The sequence below is a fragment of the Planococcus citri genome, chromosome 5 (genome assembly GCF_950023065.1).
Source record: "Planococcus citri chromosome 5, ihPlaCitr1.1, whole genome shotgun sequence".
Taxonomy (NCBI): Eukaryota; Metazoa; Arthropoda; class Insecta; order Hemiptera; family Pseudococcidae; genus Planococcus; species Planococcus citri.
In genome coordinates this window covers 2,718,784-2,741,520 of record NC_088681.1, presented here as the reverse complement: position 1 = coordinate 2,741,520, position 22,737 = coordinate 2,718,784, and the positions used below count along the sequence as shown (strand labels likewise).

The 22,737-nt window shown below is 36.5% G+C and overlaps 2 protein-coding genes across 4 annotated transcripts in view; both read right to left on the bottom strand.

Annotated features, from left to right (window-relative positions):
- The window catches only part of LOC135848268 (arrestin domain-containing protein 3-like), a 42,369-nt gene extending 30,047 nt beyond the window's left edge, over positions 1–12,322 (bottom strand). For 2 of the 3 annotated variants that reach the window (XM_065368145.1, XM_065368143.1), the window contains exon 1: positions 9,741–12,322. Coding sequence is in view for 1 of the 3 variants with exons in the window: in XM_065368146.1 (XP_065224218.1) it covers positions 4,467–4,486; positions 7,549–8,128; positions 8,222–8,401; positions 8,473–8,655; positions 8,732–8,940; positions 9,023–9,175; positions 9,264–9,378 (1,440 nt within the window). In the remaining 2 variants the exon portion in view is untranslated. Of the gene's footprint in view, positions 1–4,110; positions 4,487–7,548; positions 8,129–8,221; positions 8,402–8,472; positions 8,656–8,731; positions 8,941–9,022; positions 9,176–9,263; positions 9,409–9,740 lie in introns of those variants that run through there. The other variant, XM_065368146.1, reaches the window with a different exon arrangement.
- A 1,864-nt stretch (positions 12,323–14,186) lies between these two features.
- Positions 14,187–22,670, bottom strand: LOC135848266 (arrestin domain-containing protein 3-like). The gene is made up of 8 exons (XM_065368141.1): positions 22,173–22,670; positions 21,608–21,755; positions 21,363–21,515; positions 21,075–21,283; positions 20,811–20,993; positions 15,662–15,841; positions 14,922–15,570; positions 14,187–14,860 (listed from the first exon to the last, which is right to left on the bottom strand). The coding sequence occupies exons 2-8, from the start codon at positions 21,720–21,722 to the stop codon at positions 14,829–14,831; spliced, it is 1,521 nt and encodes a 506-aa protein (XP_065224213.1). The 5' UTR covers positions 21,723–21,755; positions 22,173–22,670; the 3' UTR covers positions 14,187–14,828.
- Positions 22,671–22,737: the final 67 nt, after the last annotated feature.

Genomic DNA, 22,737 nt, shown 5'->3' with positions numbered 1-22,737 from the left:
GCGATGTGATCCAAAAAATGAACTGTAACACACAAGGTGTTATAAGCGCATGTTTAAATCAGGTAGACCGCTGATCAGCAATCTTGGTCGTTGAACCAATTGAAACCCATACAAGGACATGCACCATAATCGGTTCTCTGCCACGGTATCTCCCTCACTTGGGAGGCGAAGATTACCAAAAAAAGAACAGAACACGTGACTATTCGTTGAACAATCGTTGAATTGTATTCGGCGACCACGTGACATGGAAGTAACATACAAGATGTTACAGTATGTCCAAATGGGATGCTGACACCTAGGGAATTGAGAGGAACTTGGTAGCATGGTTCACGAACCATCAAAAGGAGCCGCATAAGAACATATTAATAATTGGTACTCTGCCACGGTACGCACCCCGTATCTGGAAGAAATCAGGCATGGTCCTGGAGGATTCCGCGGGTGATGACGTTACCGAAAAGGACAGGTACGCTGCCTGATAATGCCATGACTTGCACGGAACCGGTTACGGGTTCCAGCATGAGATGTAGCGATGACTACCTTTCTGCAAGTCATGACACACACGAAACCGATGACACAGCTTCAATTAAAGAAGCCAGTTTCTTTTCGTAGTTGGTGTTGTTCGAGCTTTCATGTTATCAAAAATGCCAATTTTAACACAATTAAAGTGTTATAATATGTTCAGACGGACAACGCTGCAAGAAGGATATACTATAATAACAGGTTTCCCAGCCTGCGAATCCTCTGCGAGAATTGCAGAAATCGCTGTGTCATTATTTTGCATATCGATAATCGCGATCCGGCAGGCACGTGCCACTTTTCGCATTATCAACCTCAAAAAATGACAGATTTCTTGCAGACGTCGCAGTGAGCGATTTCGAAAAATGGACGTAACATACAAGATGTTACATATACATATATCCAATGCAGCGAGGCTACCAAGCACAAAATTTGAAATTTGAATACCATTCTTTGATTATTACGCGGTACCACCTATACATGAACCTGTTGCTGGGCCTTGATGGTCGATTAATTTATTTTCTCTTGTCTAAGTTATTCTTTACCGTATGCCTCTGCCATTCTCATCGTAGAAACGCAGGGGGGCAGGGGGACAGCTCCGCTGCCACGTACATGCATAGTATATCATGTTTTTATCCGTGCTTTTCTCCGCTGGTTACGCCATCGAGCAAACCTCAGAGGGGCATATGTGATATACTACTATGCCGTACGTGGTATGTATAGGGCTCGCCCACATGGTAACACTGCGTTGCACTAAGGCAACACTGCGTTGTATTCTCGTCAGCTAGCCATACGAGCCAAGCGACGAGAGTACAGAACGCCAGTAATGTATCCGAGTGCACGCGGGTATGTTATTCACGGTTAATGGGTTAATGCAGTCATTTAAGTATAAGTTTTTACTCTCGAGTGTTAAGTGTTATATTTAGTGCTTTAGTTTTAGTTAGTTATTAGTGAAACCAATTAAGAGACGAGAAGGAGTGATGATCTACTCGTCGCCACTCTGGGTAAGTACTTGCACATATCAGTGTGAATAAGTTAGATCTCCTTGCCAGAGGAGATCACTTATCCAAACCTACACCACAGTGTGTAACACCAACGTGTGTATATTTAGTTTAAGAAAGTGTCTTGTTAACGTACATAAATACATAGAATATGTGATTATGTAAAACCTGTAACGTGTTGTTAATATTGCACACATTAAATATTATTCTCGTGTATAACTTGTTATTATTTATGGTGTGTATGATCATATGTTAAGAGTGTAAAAGCAACCATTTCCTACTCACGCCCTAGCCGAGCATGTGAGGTATTCCGGTGAGTATTTAGTAGAAATACTCTAAGGGATATTTCTTGGAAACAACACAATAGCAACCATCGTAAGTCACATTACCAATCACTGCTTTAAGTCAATTTACCCTCTTACAATAGGCATACAAGCTAAATTTACTCGCTCTAGTGTGTAGAACAAGAATCAATCATAAAATTGCTTTCAACATGAATAGCGAGCGGATATGCAATTGAGACCTGACTATAAACCTGACCTTTTTGTCAAGAATTGTAACAGACCTATAAGTACTCGTATTTGCCAAATATTGCATGAAATTTTCGTTCTCTTGCAAAAAATTCTCATGAAGTCTCATTTTCTTCAGAAATTTGCCTATATAGCCTATAGTCTATAGTTTCATTGTCAAAATTTGTCAAAAAAAAAAGTTTTTTGCTAAAATTATGAAAATACATAATCACAATAATTTTCTAAATGATACTCGATATTTTGAGAAACTTCTTTATGAACAACATAGGAATGGCTAAAGGATCCCTTACCTTTAATTCTTGCGGTAGAGTCGATCGTCAGCTTTACCTACTTGACCAGCCACTGTCTCTATCCTGAATGATAAATCTCGTCAAAGGTCGGTCAAAAGCTATGTTCAATTTTACGAGACCAATTTTGAAAATTTCGACTGATTGAATTCATTAAACTAGACACATAGTTAGTTATAGACAGATACTTTGAAATATTTCAATTTCACCGAAACCTATATATATCCGAAAACATTGACGTGTACTTCCAGGGTCATTCCAAGGCGATTTTGAAAGTCATGTCTTTCGATTTCGCTCAATTTTTTTTTTACAATATATACCCACCCAGTAAGTAAGAACCCCGCAATTAGTTTGGTCCCAGCCCCCTCAAGGGGTGGGTGGGGGGGCTTCCATTATTTTCACATTGCCTCGAGGTACTCAACTTCAGCAACCCATTCCTCCAACACTATGATACTTTGATCAAAACGGATTTCACAGTTCGAAAGGGCATTGCATTTAGAACTTTTTAGGCATTTTGAAATATTCAAAAGTTGAAAGTTGAACTTTAAAATTGAAAGTTCAAAATTCAAAATAGCGCTGTAAGTGGGAGTTACCATTTAAAATTTTGAAAAAATTGTCATAGACGAAACTTTTGATGTTTTTTCGAAATATTCAAGTTTCGAGATGGGATCTTTTGATGGTGGGGGAGCACCCCCACCCACAATTTTGGGCAAAACTTCCGAAAGAAAATTTGGGGCATGTGATATATTGATTTGTATGTTTTTGGTGACGCTGAACACGAATATGACGTCAGATTTTTGATAGGATCCCATCCACGGCCCCCAACAATTTTTTTGGACTTTTACCGATTGGGGGAGGTTCTGGGGGCCATGGGTGAAATCGATTCGAAAAACCAAGGCAATATTCGTGTTCAGCAATATCGAAAGCATACTATTTCATGTGTCACACGAATGTAACCATTTTTTTGGAGGGTCACCCCCTTTGGGGGAGGTGCTGGGGGCCGTGGATGGGGTCCTATCAAAAATCTGACGTTATATTCGTGTTCAGCGTCACCAAAAACATACTATTCCATGTGTCACACGAACAAAACACTTTTTTGAACTTTTGCCCCCTTTGGGGAGGTGCTGGGGGCTGTGGATGAGGTCCTATCAAAAATCTGACGTCATATTCGTATTTATCGTCACCAAAAACATAGAATTCGATATATCACATGCCCCAGATTTTCTTTCGAAAGTTTCGCTCAAAATTGGGGGGTGGGGGTGCTCCCTCTCCATTGAAAAATCCCATCTCGAAACTTAAATATTTCGAAAAAGCATCAAAAGGTACATCTATGGAAATTTTTTCAAAATTTTAAATGGTAGCTCCCACTTACAGCGCCATTTTGAAATTTGAACTTTCAATTTGAAAGTTCAACTTTAAACTTTTGAAAATTTCAAAATGCTTAAAAAGTTCTAAATACAATGCCCTTTCGAACTGTGAAATCAGTTTTGATCAAAGTATCATAGTTTTGGAGGAATGGGCTGCTGAAGTTGAGTACCTCGAGATAATGTAAAAATAATGGAAACCCCCCACCCGCCCCCTGAGGGGGCTGGGACCAAACTAATTGCGGGGTTCTTACTACTTACTGGGTGGGTATATATTGTAAAAAAAATTTGAGCGAAATCGCTTCCATTTTAGTGCGAAAATGCAGAAAAAAGATAGGTTTATCTGTGTACCTTTTTGTCACAGTTTTTATAAGTATTATTAGGTCATGATATTTAATGATTACAAGTCACATGAAATGAACTATTCTTTAATAATAAAAATTTGAAAAATAAAGCTTAAACTACGAGTACCTAGACTAATTGTAAGCACGATGGAAAAACAAAAAACACCTACTGTAACTTAAATTTATGAAATTTCAGTCCAAGGCAATCTTCAATAAGCTCCGATATGTAATTTCAAAAGACTTGAAAATTGAAACCACTATACTTATTCAAAACTCAACATTAAAATAAAAAGGTACCATAAATAAATTAATAGGACTAGTTAAACTTTCATAAGTACCTATGTACGAAATATCTAGAAATAAAAGTCTGTTTTAGAATTATTGGAAATATTCAGAATCAGGTAAGTTGTACGCCACATTCGACTTAAAACGGAGGAGCAGAAGCTGAAAAAAAAATTAGAAAAGAACGTTAATAGGTAGGTAGGTACTATAGATATGTACAAAAAAGTTATCTATGATATTTGGACTCAAATTTTGGTACAGTGTTTCGTAATAAGCAGGTATCTACGTTTCTTCAGGGTTCGTACTCAATTTTCAACAAAAACAACCACAACTTTAAGAACCAAAAAATTTACAAAAAAATACTCAAAAAATAGGGTTTCAGTATTAAAAAGTTGGGCTATTTTGAAACTTTTTGGAAAGGCTAACTTATATACGAGTACCTATGTAGGTGGATAAGTATGGTGAATTTGCTCCCGAGAGCTTCAGGGTTGATATTTGCATGGAAGAAGGGTACCATTTTGAGCACCTTCCCTCAGGAAAGTTTCAGACCTCCAGACCCCCCCCCGTTTTTGAGAAAGCCCCCCTTTTCTGAAATTACAATAAAAATTATTTTCTCCGCCCCGTGTGAACAGATTTTTTAAATTTTTTGGTATGTTGTAAACATCTAGATATAAGAGATATCCCCACAAAAATTTTCACCCCCTCCCCCACGTTTTCCCCTCAAAATGGCGTTTTTAAACTTTGTTTACCTGTTTTAGCGGTGATCATGATTCGGCACAACAATGGGAATAACATTTTTAAGTATGTTTTTGACCCCTAAAATACATATATTTTTTTCAAAAATAAATTTTTGGTGGGTCGTGGTCAAAAATTAAAAAAACTTGCAGAGGGGTAAAAATGGATTCTGGGGTAAATTATTGTTTTTGGTAAACGGGAGGTGCCTTTGCCCCCCCCTTAATTTTTACTATATCAGAAGACGAGCTCCTTTCGTAATAATGGTATCGTTTCTATATGAATCGAATACCCCGAGCACGAATATGAAGTCCAATTATAGTGCTCTACTCTCATTCATCCCCCTCCCAGGCTACAGACCACTCGTCAATTTTTACTACATATTTAAAACGCGTAAAACTATTTTCATAATGTTGGTGTTGTTTTGGCACGAATGGAAACCTCGAAACGTGAATGTTAAAGTTTCCATGGTTTGAACCTTGCGATGCCATTTTTTACTTCTTTTCAGCGATTTTTGTACGTCGTTTAGTTTTCAACCTTCGCGAAACATACTTTTAATAGTAATAACAACCCAAGTCAAGTAGGTAATTAGGTATTGGTAGATGATTGATCGGAGTTAGCAAAAACATTTATTGTCTAGATGGGGCAGAGGCACCAAATGGGTGTAGATGAGGGTAGCATAAAATTGAACTTCATATTCGTGTTCGGGGTATTTGAGTCTCATGAAAACGCCACCATTATTATGAAAATAGCTCCACTTTCAATATAGTAAAAATTGAGGTGGGGCAAAGGCACTGGAGGAGTGTGGTTGAGGGTAGCATGAAATTGGACGTCATATCCGTGTTCGGATTGTTTGATTCAGATGAAGACGACATCAATATTATTATATAGCTCAACTTTTAATGTATAGTGAAAATTGAGGTGGTGGCAGAGGCACTGGAAGGGTGTGGATGAGGGTAGCATAAAATTGGACGTCATATTCGTGTTCGGGGGGTTCGATTCATATGGAAACGACACCTCGTTTACCAAAAACAATAATTTACCCCAGAATCCATTTTTACCCCCTCTACAAGTTTTTTCAATTTTTGACCACGACCCACCAACATTTTTTTTTGAAAAAAATATATGTTTTTTAGGGGTCAAAAACACACTTAAAAATGTTATTCCCATTTTTGTGCCGAATCATGATCATCGCTAAAACAGGTAGGTAAACAAAATTAAAAAACGCCATTTTGAGGGGAAAACGGGGGGTAGGGGGTGAAAATTTTTGTGGGGATATCTCTTATATCTAGATGTTTACAACATACCAAAAAATTTTAAAAATCGGTTCACACGGGGCTGAGAAAATAATTTTTATTGTAATTTCATTAAAGAGGGAGTTTCTCATAAACGGGGGGGGGGGGTGTCTGTGGGTCTGAAACTTTCTTGAGGGAAGGTGCTCAAAATGGTACCCACCTTCCATGCAAATATCAACCCTGAAGCTCTCGGGGCAAATTCACCATACTTATCCACCTATAGGTAGCCTTTTTAACAAAAAGCGAGACTTTGATCATTTTAGCGAAACTTGGGGATTTTTGGCAAGTTCTGGTATAAAAAGCAAGACTTTTGAAGAAAATTTAAATAATGTTAGACTTTTTCAGGAGCTATGTTAAAAAGCGACATTTTTTTTCCAATTTTACAAACAAAAATCATAACATCGACAATTTTGGAAGAATTCAAAAAAATGACATTTTCAGCAAAAATCACAATTATTTTGAGGCAATTTTGGCAAAATGCGAAATTTTTTGGTATTTTTGACAAAAAGTGCATGTCACATGATTCACACAATCTGTTCAATTTTCTGGAAATTTTGAGAACCAGTGAGGGTATCATAGGCACCGAATCAAGTTGAGATTCGTGCTCCCAAAAACGTCACAAAGAAGTCCTAAGCGAAACTGGAGCACCTAAGATCTGGCTGATTTGATTGAATGGCCAATAAGCTTACGCAAGTATGTACATAGGTACATTATAATATTATGGTTCGAGTTTGCGAACGCTTTACTGAGAGTAATTTGTCTTTCAATTGTTTTTAAGTTCTTTTTTGAAATTTGGCAGAGCTCAACAAAAAATCATTGCAAAAATGACCTTATTGACACGCAAGGAAAATTTCAAATGTTTACATCGTTTACAACTCTCAACGGAAATTATGGAAAATTGTCAATTTTCAGTTGAAAGAGAAAAGTGTATAATTAATTACAAATGATTTTGAAAATCACGAAAAAAAATCCAAGTATAGGTACCTAATTATAGTTTTGTACACCTGCCAACAGTCCAACACCTTTAGGTGAATTTTTCATTTCTCAGGCAAAAAATGATGGGGAAAAATTGAGAACAGAAGCAAAAGTTGCAGTTTCTGTTGCTTGAAAAATTTCACACACCCTTTTTGTTTTAATTTCTGTTTCCTAGAAAAATTGTTTTCGAAACAAACACTCGAGATATAGGTAGGTACTTACGAGATGATGAGAATAAATGCGATGGCTGCATCGGAAGTTTTAAACTGTCGCCAGCGGCATCCTCGAACGTGACCCATTGATGAGGAGCATTCTGAGCACTCTCAGGATTAGTAGCCGGCTGACGCGATAATTCTGGATGATACTGCTGCGCCGGAACAGCACCTCCTGGAACCGGGTATGTGCCAGTAAGATAATTCGAATGAGGATATCCTTGAGCAGTAGGATGAAGGGGCATTTGAGGCATTCCTCCAGCATTCGAATACGGATAAGGTACGATGAAATTGGGATTTGGAGCAGGTACTACAAAAGGCGCTCCACCAGATTGGTTTCCTGGGTATGGGTAATTCGTAGCTGGTTGACCTGGAGTTGGATATGGTGAAGGGACCGGGTTCATGGGTACTCCTGGTGGTGGCATTTGCATTCCAACGTTAGGATTATAGGGCATGTTGTTTGGATAGGTTTGAGGTTGAGGGGTATTAATGGAAGCGTTTGCGTCTTCACCTTCGCTCAGAGAGATGTCACCGATTGTGATTGGGATATGCATATCTGGATCAAAAAACCCACTAGTGTCAGCTTCGATCTGTAAAATTGTACGAGTTCGAGAGGTTATTTGAATTGATAATTTGCTCCGGCAGGTATGATAACGACTTAACGAGACGATAACAACACCTACGTGTAATTCGTGGTTTATTTTAATGAACGAACAACCTTCCAAGTTCGGGTACGTAGCGGGCGGAATCGAAAAATTCTCACTCCAAGTATGAGACTTTCCTTCTTCCACTCGTCCTAAACTTAATTTATGAAGTTCTATATCTTCTTTTTTATGGCATCCCTCCGCTGTCCATTTTATCTCCTAATCAACGAACAAATCGTGTAAATTTTTCAACGATAATGTGGGTTTTACTCATGCAAGATAATACTGACTCGTTTCAAATAAATATGAACCGCATTTACGGTATAGGAACTGGCGTTGTCGATTTCCAAAGTGATTGGAATTGGTTCTGAGTGAGCGAATCCAGTTTTGGGTAAATGCACAACGATGGTGAGAGGACCACTGGCACACCACAGACAACAGAACGTTTTGTTTTTCTCGTTTTTATACGAATTCTAGAAGCAAATACGAAGAAACGAATTTAAAATAATATTTTTTAAGTGTAATAAGAAATGTAGGCCTTGAACTTACTCTCAAATTAGGAAATAAATTGAGATTTAGAGGATTGAGTACGTTAAAACAGGTTCGTTCTTTTTTATCGAAGCCCATTGGGATATCAATTTTTACTCTTGCATAATACGAGACTCCTCCGTAAGAACCGCTGAAAGAGGATGGAGCACGAATTGACAACATCACACTGAATGGGTAAATATGTTCTCCAGCAGCCAATTCAAATTTACCTAAATAATCGTCGAGACTCGAAATTATTATTTTACTGGGAATAAACATTTCATAAAAAAATTAATCTCGATTATTACCTACCTCTTCCTCCAACCAAACATTGTTCAGTTTTTAGATAGGTTTCGGATGATTTTCGACAACTTGTTCTGGAACGACTTCTACCTTCGTGATCACGGTAGGTTTCTCGTTCATTCCATTTACACTCTGCTTTTCCTTTAAGCTTGAGTTGAACAGCTGCACGTGCAAATTACATGGTTATCACGAGGCATAAGGCTTCAATTATTATACCTACTCGACAGAATGACACGTTTGGTTTATTTACCTCTGATTTTTTTTGAAGAATCCAGCACCAGTCGAACTCTCCCGGTTACCATTTCTCCTGGGTAATAAACCTTATCTGGCTTATCCAGAATGATGTCCAAAGTCCGGACACTCATTTCAACGACGATAAATCGAAAATTCAATCACTAAATTGTGAAAACAAGAAAAACCATGGTAAAATGATATTTAAAAAAATTACAAGTATACCTACCTTACCTCCTTACCTACCTACCAACACGGATTTTGATCAATAATTGATAAGAAAATTGTCAAAAAATGCAAAACTTTTTTATGAAGTATTTTTTGAACAAATATCAACCATAAATGAATATATGTATGTAGGTCCAATTCAGTTCAATTCCTTCAATAAACCATTTCTACTAAAGTAGGAGGGGGGGGGGTGAAAATACCAACTACAACTCGATATTTTGAGAAACATTTTTATGAACAACATAGGAATGGTTAAAGGATCCCTTACCTTTAATTCTTGTGGTAAAGTCGATCGTCAGCTTTACTTGACCAGTCACTGTCTGTCCTGAATGATAAATCTCATCAGAAGTTGATCGAAAACTATATTAAATTTTACGAGATCAATTTTGAAAATTTCAACTGATTGAATTCATTAAACTAGACGCATAATTATAGATACTTTGAAATATTTCAAATTCACCGAAAACTATATATATCCGAAACATTGACGTGTAATGTATACTTCCAACTAATGCGATATAAAGATTATTCTACTGCAGTTATCGCTCTCATTCTAGTGCGAAATGAAGATAGGAAAATAACAGATGGGCAGGGACAGGGAGTCAAGCAATGAAAAAATATACCGATTATTCTTATTTGTATTTTGATGATGTGTTCGGATGTGAGTCAGCGGGGAATTCCTTCTCGAAATATAGGTAGGTATAAGTATAAACAAGTAAGCGATAAGATCATACACATATATGTAGTACTGAACGAAATGAGCGATTGGGTTCAGGTTACACCAAAACCCGTTTTACGCGAAAAAACAGCGCGACTGCTTCCCTCTTTCCGCACCAGGCGTGTGACGTCACTTGGAAGAAGCTTCCACATTATGATAATGGTGGTCGCGTAATTTTTTTATGGTTTTTCGATTTTTTTGGCAAGACGAAGGGGTCTGAGTTAATTTTTATAAAACATAATTTAAAGATATTAAAATTTACTATCGACTGGTATAAATTTTATCTGATTTTGATTGGGTTCTGGGTATTTAATGAAAATTAATAATACATCTTCATATATCATTGAAATTGAAATTTTAGGACAATTATTGGCCAAATAACGTATTCGGATTCCCATTCAGGATAACGTCGCTGATTGTTACTGGAATGTGTAAATTCAAGTGCGTATGCATACCCGCTGTCATCACTTTAATCTGTAGTGATTGAAAAATAAAATTAGGTACCTACCTACAATAGGTAAGTACATAAAAATGAAAAAAAATTATCTTGATATCAAAATAAAATACTCATGTTGCTGAATATCAAGTCACATGAAATAAACTGTTCTTCAATAACAGCTATAGATATCTAATTGTAATAAAAATGATCTGTACATACTTAGGTTACCTATCATTAAAAATAAAGGGTAAAATACGAGTAGGGAAGAATGGTGGAAAAACAAAAAATGCTGTAACTTAATTTATAAAATCTAACAAGGGAACCTCATGAGGTGTCACACTCCGATTTGAACGAGACCGCGACTTTTGGAAAGATCATAGTCTAAAACCCCCAAAACCAAATTTTCAGCTGCCCAAGTTCATTTTTCGATTTTTGGCGAATTTTTGAAAATTCAAAATTGACTGTTTTTGGCGATTTATGATTTTAAAAAAAAAAGTACGTACTTGATCAATAGAAATGGTCAAAATAGGACCCAAAACTAATATTAATTACCTAATTCACCATTTCCAGCCATTCTGGGGCCTCCAGCGAGATTTTTCAATTTCTCCAGAATTTTGAATTTGCTCTAAAAGGCGTGAATATGAAGTTGGGCAGCTAAAAATCGAGTTGTATATTATACTCGACCTGTTTAACGAGTTTATCCGCATTTGAGCCGATTTTGAGAGTGACACCTCAAATGTAGTTTTTTGACCAGATTTTTTCAAAATTAAAAAATCCAAAAAATCAAAAGTTTCCCGACTGTGTGGAAATTTTATGAAATTTGCGCGAATCGCTGTATTTCTTTAAGAACTAAACCCCGGAGCGCAAATTCTACCATTTCCAGCCGTTTTGGAGCGAGAGTGACACCTCCAAAAACCACTCTTGAGGGTCACTCCCAAAGTCTGCTCAAATGTGAATAAACTCGTTAAACAGGTCGAGTGTAATATACAACTCGATTTTTAGCTGCCCAACTTCATATTCACGCCTTCTGGAGCAAATTCAAAATTCTGGAGAAATTGAAAAATCTCGCTGGAGGCTACAGAATGGCTGGAAATGGTGAAATTGGGATTTGGGTAATTAATATTAGTTTTGGGTCTTATTTTGACCATTTTTATTGATCAAGAGTACGTACTTTTTAAGAACAATCATAAATCGCCATTGCATTTTCAAAAATTCGCCAAAAATCGAAAAATGAACTTGGGCTGCTGAAAATTTGGTTTTGGGGGTTTCAGACTATGCTCTTTCCAAAAATCGCGATCCCGTTCAAATCGGAGTGTGACATCTCAAGAGGTTCCCTTGTGAGTCTATAGTAGGTAAGGAACTTTTTAAGCTCTAGCTGATATAATTTCAAAAAACGTGAGAATTGAGACGATTCAGCTTTAAAATAACAAGGTATTAGTCCGGCACATGACAATAGGAGTAATTGCACCCCCCCCCGCCGATCCTCCGGGACAACTTTTTTCTTAAAGGGGACATCTTAAGGAACATTTTAAAGCAAACTTGCCAAAAGAAAAGTTTGCCTTACTTACAAAATGGCGGCCATTTTGATTGACAGGTCAGCCGAAATCGCAGATTTTGCGTTTTAACATAGGACTTGCACGAACTTTTTCAAACTCTACAAAGGTAGATCGAAAGATCATGCAAAAATTTATCACCTGTCAAAATTTCAAGTGCTAAAGTGGGTTTTTCGATTTTTGGTGAATTTTTGAAAATCGAATTTAGGCCAAAAATGAGGGAAAAAATCAAAATTTTACCAAATTGACCGAGAAAGCTGAAATTTGGGATATACCCTATTTTCGACATGCCAAATCAATTGAAAACGGTTTCAACCCGTTTTGAGCAGTTCTGGAGCCTCCAGTCGATTTTTGAAAATCGAAATTCCCACAAAACTCCATCAAATTGGAGTTGTAAAGCTACAATTTATTCTAAAAACTAATTTCAACACGCTACGAAGTACTGCAGGTGAATTTCAAGACGTTTTGGAGCCTCCAGCGACTTATTGAAAATTCCTTAAGCCCCCAGCAGATTTTTGAAACTTGAAATTTCCCCAAAATTTCATCAATCTAAGATGGAGAGTCAAAATTCATTCTGCAAACTAATTTCAATACGTTACGAAGTTGACTGCTGGTGAATTTCAAGTCGTTTTGGAGCTTCCAGCAACTTTTTGAAAGGTTGTATGACGTTTTTTTGGAAAATTAAAATTTCCTATAAAAGTATAGCTGGAAGCTTCAAAACCATATTTTGAAACCACCATGTAGTCTGCGAAGTAAATTTCAGCTTCCAACTCCATTTGATAAATTAATGTTGGGGAAATTTCAAGTTTCAGAAATCTACTGGAGGCTCCAGTAATTTTCAAAAAAGTCTCTGGAGGTCCTAAAATGACTTGAACCCACTTAAAGTCGTCTTCAGAGGGTGTTAAAATTGGAGTGTAGAGTAAATTTCAGCTTTTCATCTCCATTTTGATGAAATTTTGTGAAAATTTAAAGATTCAAAAATCTGCTGGAGCCTCCTGCAATTTTTTAAAAAAGTCACTGGAGGCCCTAAAATGACTAGAACCCACCTGAAGTCGTCTCCAGAGGGTGTTAAAATTGGAGTGTAGAGTAAATTTCAGCTTTCCATCTTAGTTTAATGAAATTTTGGGGAAATTTAAAGTTTCAAAAATCTGCTGGAGGCTTCAGGAATTTTAAAAAAGTCGCTGGAGGATCCAAAACGACTTGAAATTCACCTGCAGTACTTCGTAGCGTATTGAAATTAGTTTTTAGAATAAATTTTAGCTTTACAACTCCAATTTGATGGAATTTTGTGGGAATTTCGAGTTTCAAAATTCTGCTGGAGGCTCCAGAACTGCTCAAAACAGGTTGAAACCGTTTCCAATCGATTTGGCATGTCGAAAATAGGGTATATCCCAAATTTCAGCTTTCTTGGTCAATTTGGTAAAATTTTGATTTTTTTCCCTCATTTTTGTCCTAAATTCGATTTTCAAAAATTCACCAAAAATCGAAAAACGCACTTTAGCACTTGAAATTTTGACAGGTGATAAATTTTTGCATGATCTTTCGATCTATCTTTGTAAAGTTTGAAAAAGTTCGTGCAAGTCCTATGTTAAATCGCAAAATCTGCGATTTTGGCTGACCTGTCAATCAAAATGGCCGCCATTTTGTAAGTAAGGCCAACTTTTATTTTGGCAAGTTTGCTTTAAAATGTTCCTTAGGACGTCCCCTTAAAAAAAAGTTGTCCTGGAGGATCGGCGTGTGGGGGGGGGGTGCAATTACTTCTATTGTCATATGCCGGACTATTTATGTAATTTCAAAGGACTTGAAAATTGAAACGATTATTACTCAAACATAAAAATAACTATGTACCATAAATGAATAGGGCTAGTTAAACTTTCATAAATACGAAATATCTGAAAAATAAAAGTCTGTTTCAGAATTATTGGAAATATTCAGAAACAGGCATGTTGAACGCCACATTTGGACTTAAAACGGAGGAGCAGAAGCTGAAAAAAAAATTAGAAAATAACATTAGGTACCTACTACACAAAAAAGTTATCTATAATATTTCTACTCAAATTTTGGTACAGTGTTTCGTAATAGGTCCCTTCGTTTTTTCAGGGTTCGTACTCAATTTTGAAAAAAAACAACAAAAAAAAACAAAATTTTATGAATTAAAAAAGCTCTAAAACATAAGCAAAAAAGTTACAAAAAAATACTCAAAAAATACGTTTTTAGTATTAAAAAGTTGGGCTATTTTGAAACTTTTTGGAAATGACTTTGACAATTTTAGCGAAAGTTGAGAATTTCTGGCAAGAAACAAGACTTTTGGACAAAATTAAAATAATGTGTGACTTTTTTTTTGGGATTTTTGAATAGAGTGACATTTTTTAGGAGCTATGTTGGAAAACGACATTTTTGCCAATTTTACAGAAAAAATCATAACATCGACAATTTTACCGAAAATGGCAAAGCAGGATTTTTGACAGTTATACACACGATTTTGAAAATCACGAAAAAAATCCAAGGAGGTAGGTACCTACCTAATAATAGTTTCGTACACCTACCAACAACTCGAGGTAAATTTTTCATTTCTCACGCAAAAAATAACGGGGAAAAAATGGAGAACAGACACAAAAGTTGCAGTTATGTGTTCCTTGAAAAATTTCACACACGCTTTTTGTTCAAATTTCGGTTTCCTGGAAAAATTGTTTTCGAAATAAAAACACTCAAGATAGCCTATGTATCTATGGTACTTACGAGATGATGAGAATAAAGGCGATGGAGCATCGTGACTCTTCGAATCATTCAAAAACGACGACTTGTCAAATTGCACACTACTATCCATCGAAGGAAGCGTTAAACCATATCCAGCAGCGGCATTGAACGGAACTGGAATATGAGGAGCATTCTGAGCACACTCGGGATTAGTAGCCGGCTGACGCGATAATTCTGGGTGATACTGCTGCACCGGAACAGCACCTCCTGGAGCCGGGTATGCGCTAGTAAGATAATTCGATTGAGAATATACTTGAGCAGTAGGAGGAGGTGGCATTTGAGGTATTCCTCCAGCATTCGGATTCGGATCAGGTGCGATGAAATTGGGACTTGGAGCAGGTACTCCAAGAGGCGCTCCAATAGCTTGGTTTCCTGGGACTACTGGGTATGGGTAATTCGCAGCTGGTTGACCTCGAGCTGGATATGGTGAAGGGGCCGGGTTCATGGGTACTCCTGTACGTGTTGGAATGCAAATTACAACATTAGGATTGTAGGGTATTTTGTTTGGATAGTCTTGAGGTTGCTGAGGGGTATTAATGGGAGCGTTTGCGTCTTCGCTCAGAGAGATGTCACCGATTGTGATAGGGATATGCATATTTAAATCAAAAAACCGACCAGTGTCAGCTTCGATCTGTAAAATTGTACGAGTACGAGAGGTTATATTTGAATTGATGATTTGCTCCGGTACCTAGGTATGATAACGAGACGATAACAACACCTACGCGTAATTCGTGGTTTATCTTGATGAACGAACAACCTTTCAAGTTCGGGTATCTAACGGGAGGAATCGTAAAATTCTCACTCCAAGTATGAGATTTTCCTTGTTCCACTCCGCCTAAACTTAATCTTATAAGTTTTATATCTTCGTTTTTATGGCATCCCTCCGCTGTCCATTGTATCTTCTAATCAACGAACAAATCGTGTAAATTTTTCAACGATGATGCAGGTTTTACTTATGCAAGATAACAAATGAGGAGCTGAGAATCAAAACTCACATTTGCCAAAAAAAAAAAAACCTTTTTATGGCAGATTTGGATATACCGTTTTACACTCTATAATGTGACATATCAGGCGACGCGGTAGCGTTGCCACCCCGCCCTCCCACGGTTTCAAACGCGTCATGAAACGCGTTACCGTAGGCGGCGCAACGCCAGACGGAGTTATATTCTCAAATCATTTCATAATGTTAGCCCAGAATATTTCCAACGCAATTTTCTCAAAAACTATGCGTTTATTCAAAAAACGCATAAATACTTTTTTTCTTATTTTTCAAAGACCTTTCAGAATATATAAGAATAATTTTTGTACGATAAAAATTCGCAAAGTTTCAAGTAGCCATTTTTTTGTTATTTTGGCGAAATTGTTCTTCAACACTTACTCAAAGTTTGAACTTTTGAAGGATTGGCCGAACCAATTTTGATGAAATTTGGAATACAGCTTCGATTTGTCAACCATTACTGACTAAAAGCAAAAGATTGTAAATTTTTTGAAAATTGACCCTGCACCCCCCCTTTTTGGGCCCCAAAAATTTTCAAAATTGACCCAAAATATCAAAAGGCACTTCTCCACCACAAACTTGATGTTCATGCAAAAATTGAGCTTTGTAGCCCAATTACATCAAGCTTGAGTGGAGTCTAAAGATGCTGAAAAATGACAAATTTTGAAAAAACGAGCAGTATATTTATCCAAAGTACAATCAAACCAAAGCTGGGATAGATGCACGTACATCAAAAGGCACATCTACGATGTTGAAAGTACATTTGAACAAAATTTCAGCGTGATTTGTGCCCTATTCGTAGCTGTAGCTTTGTCTAAAGAAACAGTAAATTAATAATACTAATTTTCGCCATTTTTGATTCTTTAGACAAAGCTACAGCTTCGAATACTGCACCAATAACGCTGAAATTTTGTTCAAATATACTCTGAACATGGTAAAAGTGCCTTTTACTAATTTCAAAGTAAACGGAGCTTTGGTTTTATGCGCAATAATTATTATTATTGTGCATAAAATGCTCAATATCAAAATGACCGTTAACTTTGAAGCACAACACGTGTTGGCGGCGTTGTATGCAGTTGAAATGTGCTAAAACGTTGAACAGCCTAGTGGCTGAATGATTTAAGCTTCCGCTCGCCACGCAGTAAACTCGGGTTCAAACCCCATCAGAATCAAAATATTTTTTCAATTTTTAATTTTGTAAGCTGATTTTTTCAATATGATTTTTATTTAACATGTTCAATTTTTAAAAATAAATTGTAAAAAAACGTTGGTTTTCACTTCCTAAAGTACAAATTTTCTTTTGCCCATTTTTTTTTTTTTTTAAAGTAAACATGGAAAAAATTTCATTACGCAAATTTATTTAAAACAAACAAGATACATTTTTTCACCTGAAAAAACATGTTTTTTTTTACTTCTTGAAATGACATTTTGCTTTACTTTGTTCAGGTTTGTTTGGTTTTCATTTTCAAAATTTAAATTTTTAAAAAGTTGACATTTAAATTCCAAAATTTTGAAGCCAAAAAATGGAACCTGAAAAACGCATTGTTTTTCACCTCTTGAATTTTTGAACGTTTTTTCACTCGCATCACTCAGCTATTTTTTCTATCCTTTTCCTAAACTAAAAAATTCCATTTTGAAACTTCAAAAAATTCAAAAAGGAAAATAATAATTTTTTTAATAGGTATTTTCATCAATTATTGGTAAACTTGTCATTTCATCTCTCATTTCATTTTAGAGATTTATATTTGCTATTTGTCATTTTATTTGACAAAATTGAAAGTCTTTTTTTAACTGATCGGCGAATTTTTGGTCAACCCCTTCCCCCATCACTCTTGAAAACCCACTGTTTTTATTCCAGTCAGTTTAATGACAAATGTCCAGTAATCTGTCCACTCTCTGCATGCTCCTGCCACCAATGCTATTTTCATTAATTAGATTAAACACTTCATCACAATAATATAGAAAAAAAGTACTGATATCCTCCAAAAAAACTCTTCAAAAAAGAATTACACCCCGCCCTCTCCACGATTCCTAATGAACCTACTCCATGAACAAAAATTAAAAATTTCAGTAAGAAAATGTTATGATATCATGGTGGAATCCGCCCCTAAGAAAAACAACCCACCACTTCACCATTTATTGTATAAGACAATCTATGAAACAGCTAATGAGCCAAAAATTTGGGGGCGGACAGATCCCTCAAATAAGTTTAGTAATCTAACTTGACTCGGAGTGTGGAAGATTTGTCAGCCCCCAAATTTTTGGCTCATTAGCTGTTTCATAGATTGTCTTATACAATAAATGGTGAAGTGGTGGGTTGTTTTTCTTAGGGGCGGATTCCACCATGATATCATAACATTTTCTTACTGAAATTTTTAATTTTTGTTCATGGAGTAGGTTCATTAGGAATCGTGGAGAGGGCGGGGTGTAATTCTTTTTTGAAGAGTTTTTTTGGAGGATTCGGTTTTTTCGGATCAAAGTCATTGTGAGTTTTGATGAAAACTTCGTTTTGTTTGCAAAATTCCACAGGGAAAAGTTTGATAACAAGCTGAATTTTGGTACTCGGGGGTTTTTTGATACGCTGAACACGAATTTGGGGTGTCCAGGTGAATCCGGTGTACGCTTCCCCCTTTTTTGTGGACCTTAAGCCCCCAAATTTGTTTTTAAGCGTTCAGGTCTGAAAATATGCAATTTTATGCAAAATGCTTCTCATCGATTTCGTTTCACTATTCCACGTCGAATGAAGAGTCAGCGAAGTTTCCCACCCCAAAGGGGGTTGACCTATGGTCACTTAAAGTAGGGGTGCACAGTGGACTGTGAGCACCCTCAAAACGGGCGTAATTCAAAAACATACAATTAACCCTAAAAAACTGGTACAATGGTATCCTCCCTTATGTTTTTTTGGTCGCAGAATACGAATTTGACAATATTTTTTTTGTAGGGGGGGATGAGGGGGTGAGGGGGCGAGAAATTCAAAATTTGACTATAATGATGTGTGATATGTCGAAATGTATGTTTTTGAGGGTGTAGATCACGAATTTGACAATATTTTTTTCGTAAGGGTTAATGGTGGGGGATGAAGGGGGTGAAAAATTCAAAATTTGACCATAATGATGTGTGATATGTCGAAATGTATGTTTTTGAGGGTGTAGATCACGAATTTGACAATAGTTTTTTCGTGGGGGTGAATTGTGGGGGATGAAAGTGGTGAAAACGGTGAAAAATTCAAAATTTGACCATAATGATGTGTGATATGTCGAAATGTATGTTTTCGAGGTTGTAGATCACGAATTTGACAATATTTTTTTCGTAGGGGTTGATGGTGGAGGATGAAGGGGGTGAAAAATTCAAAATTTGACCATAATGATGTGTGATATGTCGAAATGTATGTTTTTGAGGGTGTAGATCACGAATTTGACAATATTTTTTTTCGTAGGGGTGAATTGTGGGGGATGAAGGGGGTGAAAACGGTGAACAATTCAAAATTTGACTATAATGATGTGTGATATGTCGAAATGTACCAAGTATGAATAATTCAACTGAAAGTGAGTAATTTTCATCAATTTACTCGATTTTAGTTGTTATAAAGTCATTATTATAGAGGTTTAATTTACGTTAAAACACCGTTTTTTGCCTACTCTGCTACATAAATAGGAATAGAACAAATTTTTGCACGTAGATGCACGGGAAATCCCAGGGGCTAGTACTTAAGATAGTGTATTTCAAGATGTCATTTGCCATTCTTGCCCCCGAATGCCCCGGCGACCACAACAGTCAATTATAGTGAAAAATCATGGTGAATTTTGTTTAAATGTTACAAATTTTTTCTTCCAGGGACTTTGACGGCTCTCCAATAGAAAATTCTCCATCCCCCACCCTTCACCTTTTCTACACCTTTAAAAACATACATTTTGACATATCACACATCATTATGGTCAAATTTTGAATTTTTCACCGTTTTCACTCCCTTCATCCCCCACAATTCACCCCTACGAAAAAAATATTGTCAAATTCGTGATCTACACCTTCATAAACATACATTTCGACATATCACACATCATTATGGTCAAATTTTGAATTTTTCACCCTCTTCATCCCCCACCATTAACCCTTACGAAAAAAATATTGTCAAATTCGCGATCTACAACCTCGAAAACATACAATTCGACATATCACACATCATTATAGTCAAATTTTGAATTTTCAACCATTTTCACCCCTCAGCCCCCACCATTGACCCCTACGAAAAAAATATTGTTAAATTCGTGATCTACACCCTCAAAAACATACATTTCAACATATCACACATCATTATAGTCAAATTTTGAATTTCTCGCCCCCTCACCCTCTCATCCCCCCCCCCTTACAAAAAAAATATTGTCAAATTCGTATTCTGCGACTCAAAAAACATAAATTTTGCATAAAATTGCATATTTTCGGACTTGAACGCAAAAAAACAAATTTGGGGGCTTAAGGTCCACAAAAAAGGGGGAAGCGTACACCGGATTCACCTGGACACTCCAAATTCGTGTTCAGCGTATCAAAAAACCCCCGAGTACCAAAATTCAGCTTGTTATCAAACTTTTCCCTATCGTCGTATGTAATTAAAACAGTGAAAAAAAATTTGATCGCAAATCTTGGAGTCAAAACTCACATTTGCCATTCTTTGTCTGGATATTAAAGCAGAAGGGAGCTAGGTGAAAATCAGCCAACACACGGAATCGTGTGCTAGTTGATTCATTTTGGTATTATAAGTTTTTTCAACTGGCAACACTACTAACTCAGTTTTTCGCGTTTTTCTCAAAATCGTTTATGGTGGCAAATGTGAGTTTTGATTCTCAGCTTCTCATATGTAGGTAGGTAGAGATACTGACTCGTTTCAAATCAATATGAACCGCGTCCACGGTAACGTTACTGGCGTTGTCGATTTCCAGAGTGATTGGAATTGGTTCTGATTGAACGAATCCAGTTTTCGGTAGATGCACAACGAGGGTAAGAGGACCACTGGCACACCACAGACAACAGAACGTTTTGTTTTTTTCGTTTTTATACGAATTCTAGAAGCAAATACGAAGAAACGAACTTAAAATAATATTTTTCAAAGTGTAATAAAAAACGTAAGTAGGCCTTGAACTTACTCTTAAATTGGGAAATAAATTGAGATTCAGAGGATTGAGTACGGTAAAACAGGTTCGTTCTTTTTTATCGAACGCCATTGGAATGTCAATTTTTACTTCTGTGTAATACGAGACTCCTCCATATGAACCGCTGAAAGAGGCTGGAGCACGAATTGGCAACATCACACCGAATGGGTATATATGTTTTCCAGCAGCCAATTCAAATTTACCTAAATAATCGTCAAAACTCGAAATTATCATTTCACTCGGAATAAACATTTCATAAAAAATTAATCTCGATTTTTATACCTCTTCCTCCAACCAAACATTGTTCAGTTCTTAGATAGGTTTCAGTTGATCTTCGAGAAATTGTTCTGGTTTGACTTTTACCTTCGTGATCATAGTAGGTTTCGTATTCATCCCATTTACACTCGGCTCTTCCTACCAGCTTGAGTTGAACAGCTGCACATGCACATTACATGGTTATCACGAGGCATAAGGCTTCAATTATTATATATACCTACTCGACAGAATAACAGGTTTGGTTTATTTACCTCTGATTTTCTTTACAGAATCCAGCACCAATTTAACTCTCCCGGTTACCATTTCTCCAGGGTAATAAACCTTATTTGGCTTATCCAGAATGATGTCCAAAGTCCTGATACTCATTTCAACGACGACGATAAATCGAAAATTCAAGCACTAAATTGTGAGAACAAGAACAACCAGCGTAAAATGAGATAAAAAATTACAAGTAGGTACATAGTATGTAGTTTCATAAAAAATTGGTTCATTTTTACTGAAATTTTATTTTTTTCCCAAAAATTTTCAACAAATGAACGTCAACCTGACTTTTTTTTTCAAGAATTGTAACAGACCTCGTATTTGCCAGATATTGCTTGAAATTTTCGCTCTCTTGCAAAAAATTCTCATAAAGTCTCATTTTCATCAGAAATTTACCCAGCCCAAAGTCTCGTTTCATTGTCAAAATTTGTCAAAAAAAAGAGTTTTTTGATAAAATTGTGAAAATACTTAATCACAATAATTTTCTAAATGATACTCGATACATTTGAGAAACTTTTTTATGAACAACATAGGAATGGCTAGAGGATCCCTTACCTTTAATTCTTGTGGTAGAGTCGATCGTCAGCTTTACTCGACCAGTCACTGTCTCTATCCTGAATGATAAGAGACCAATTTTGAAAATTTCAACTGATTTGAATTCATTATACTAGACGCATTAATTAGATACTTTGAAATATTTCAAATTCACCGAAAACTATATAGGTAATAGGTATATCCGAAAACATCGATGACGTGTACTTCCAACTGCGGAGCTTGTGACAATGTGACGCGATGTCGCTCCTATACAAATATGTACAATAACCATCCTTTCAAGAATTCCTCATCATTAGTACCTGTCTGCCTTCTTTCTTTCCTGTGCATGATTCCACCCTGGTCCCACCTTCCCCTCACGAAGCTCTCGCGCTTCACAACTAATGCGATAAAGATCATTCTACAGCAGTGTTATCGCTTCTATTTTACTGCGAAACACAGATAGGAAAATAACATATGGGGTAGGGGGTCAAGTAATGATGATGTGTTCGGATGTGAGTCAGCGCGGAATTCTTTCTTGAAATATAGGTATAAATAAGTAGGTATAAACAAAGTAAGTGATAAGGTC

Excerpts from the sequence above, each read along its gene's own strand:
- LOC135848266 (XM_065368141.1), bottom strand. The coding sequence starts at position 21,722 with ATGAGTATCAGGACTTTGGACATCATTCTGGATAAGCCAAATAAGGTT. Across the intron at positions 21,284-21,362 it reads ATGTTTGGTTGGAGGAAGAG|GTAAATTTGAATTGGCTGCT; the intron begins GTATAAAAATCG and ends ACGATTATTTAG. Across the intron at positions 15,571-15,661 it reads AGATAAACCACGAATTACGC|ATCGAAGCTGACACTGGTCG; the intron begins GTAGGTGTTGTT and ends ACAATTTTACAG.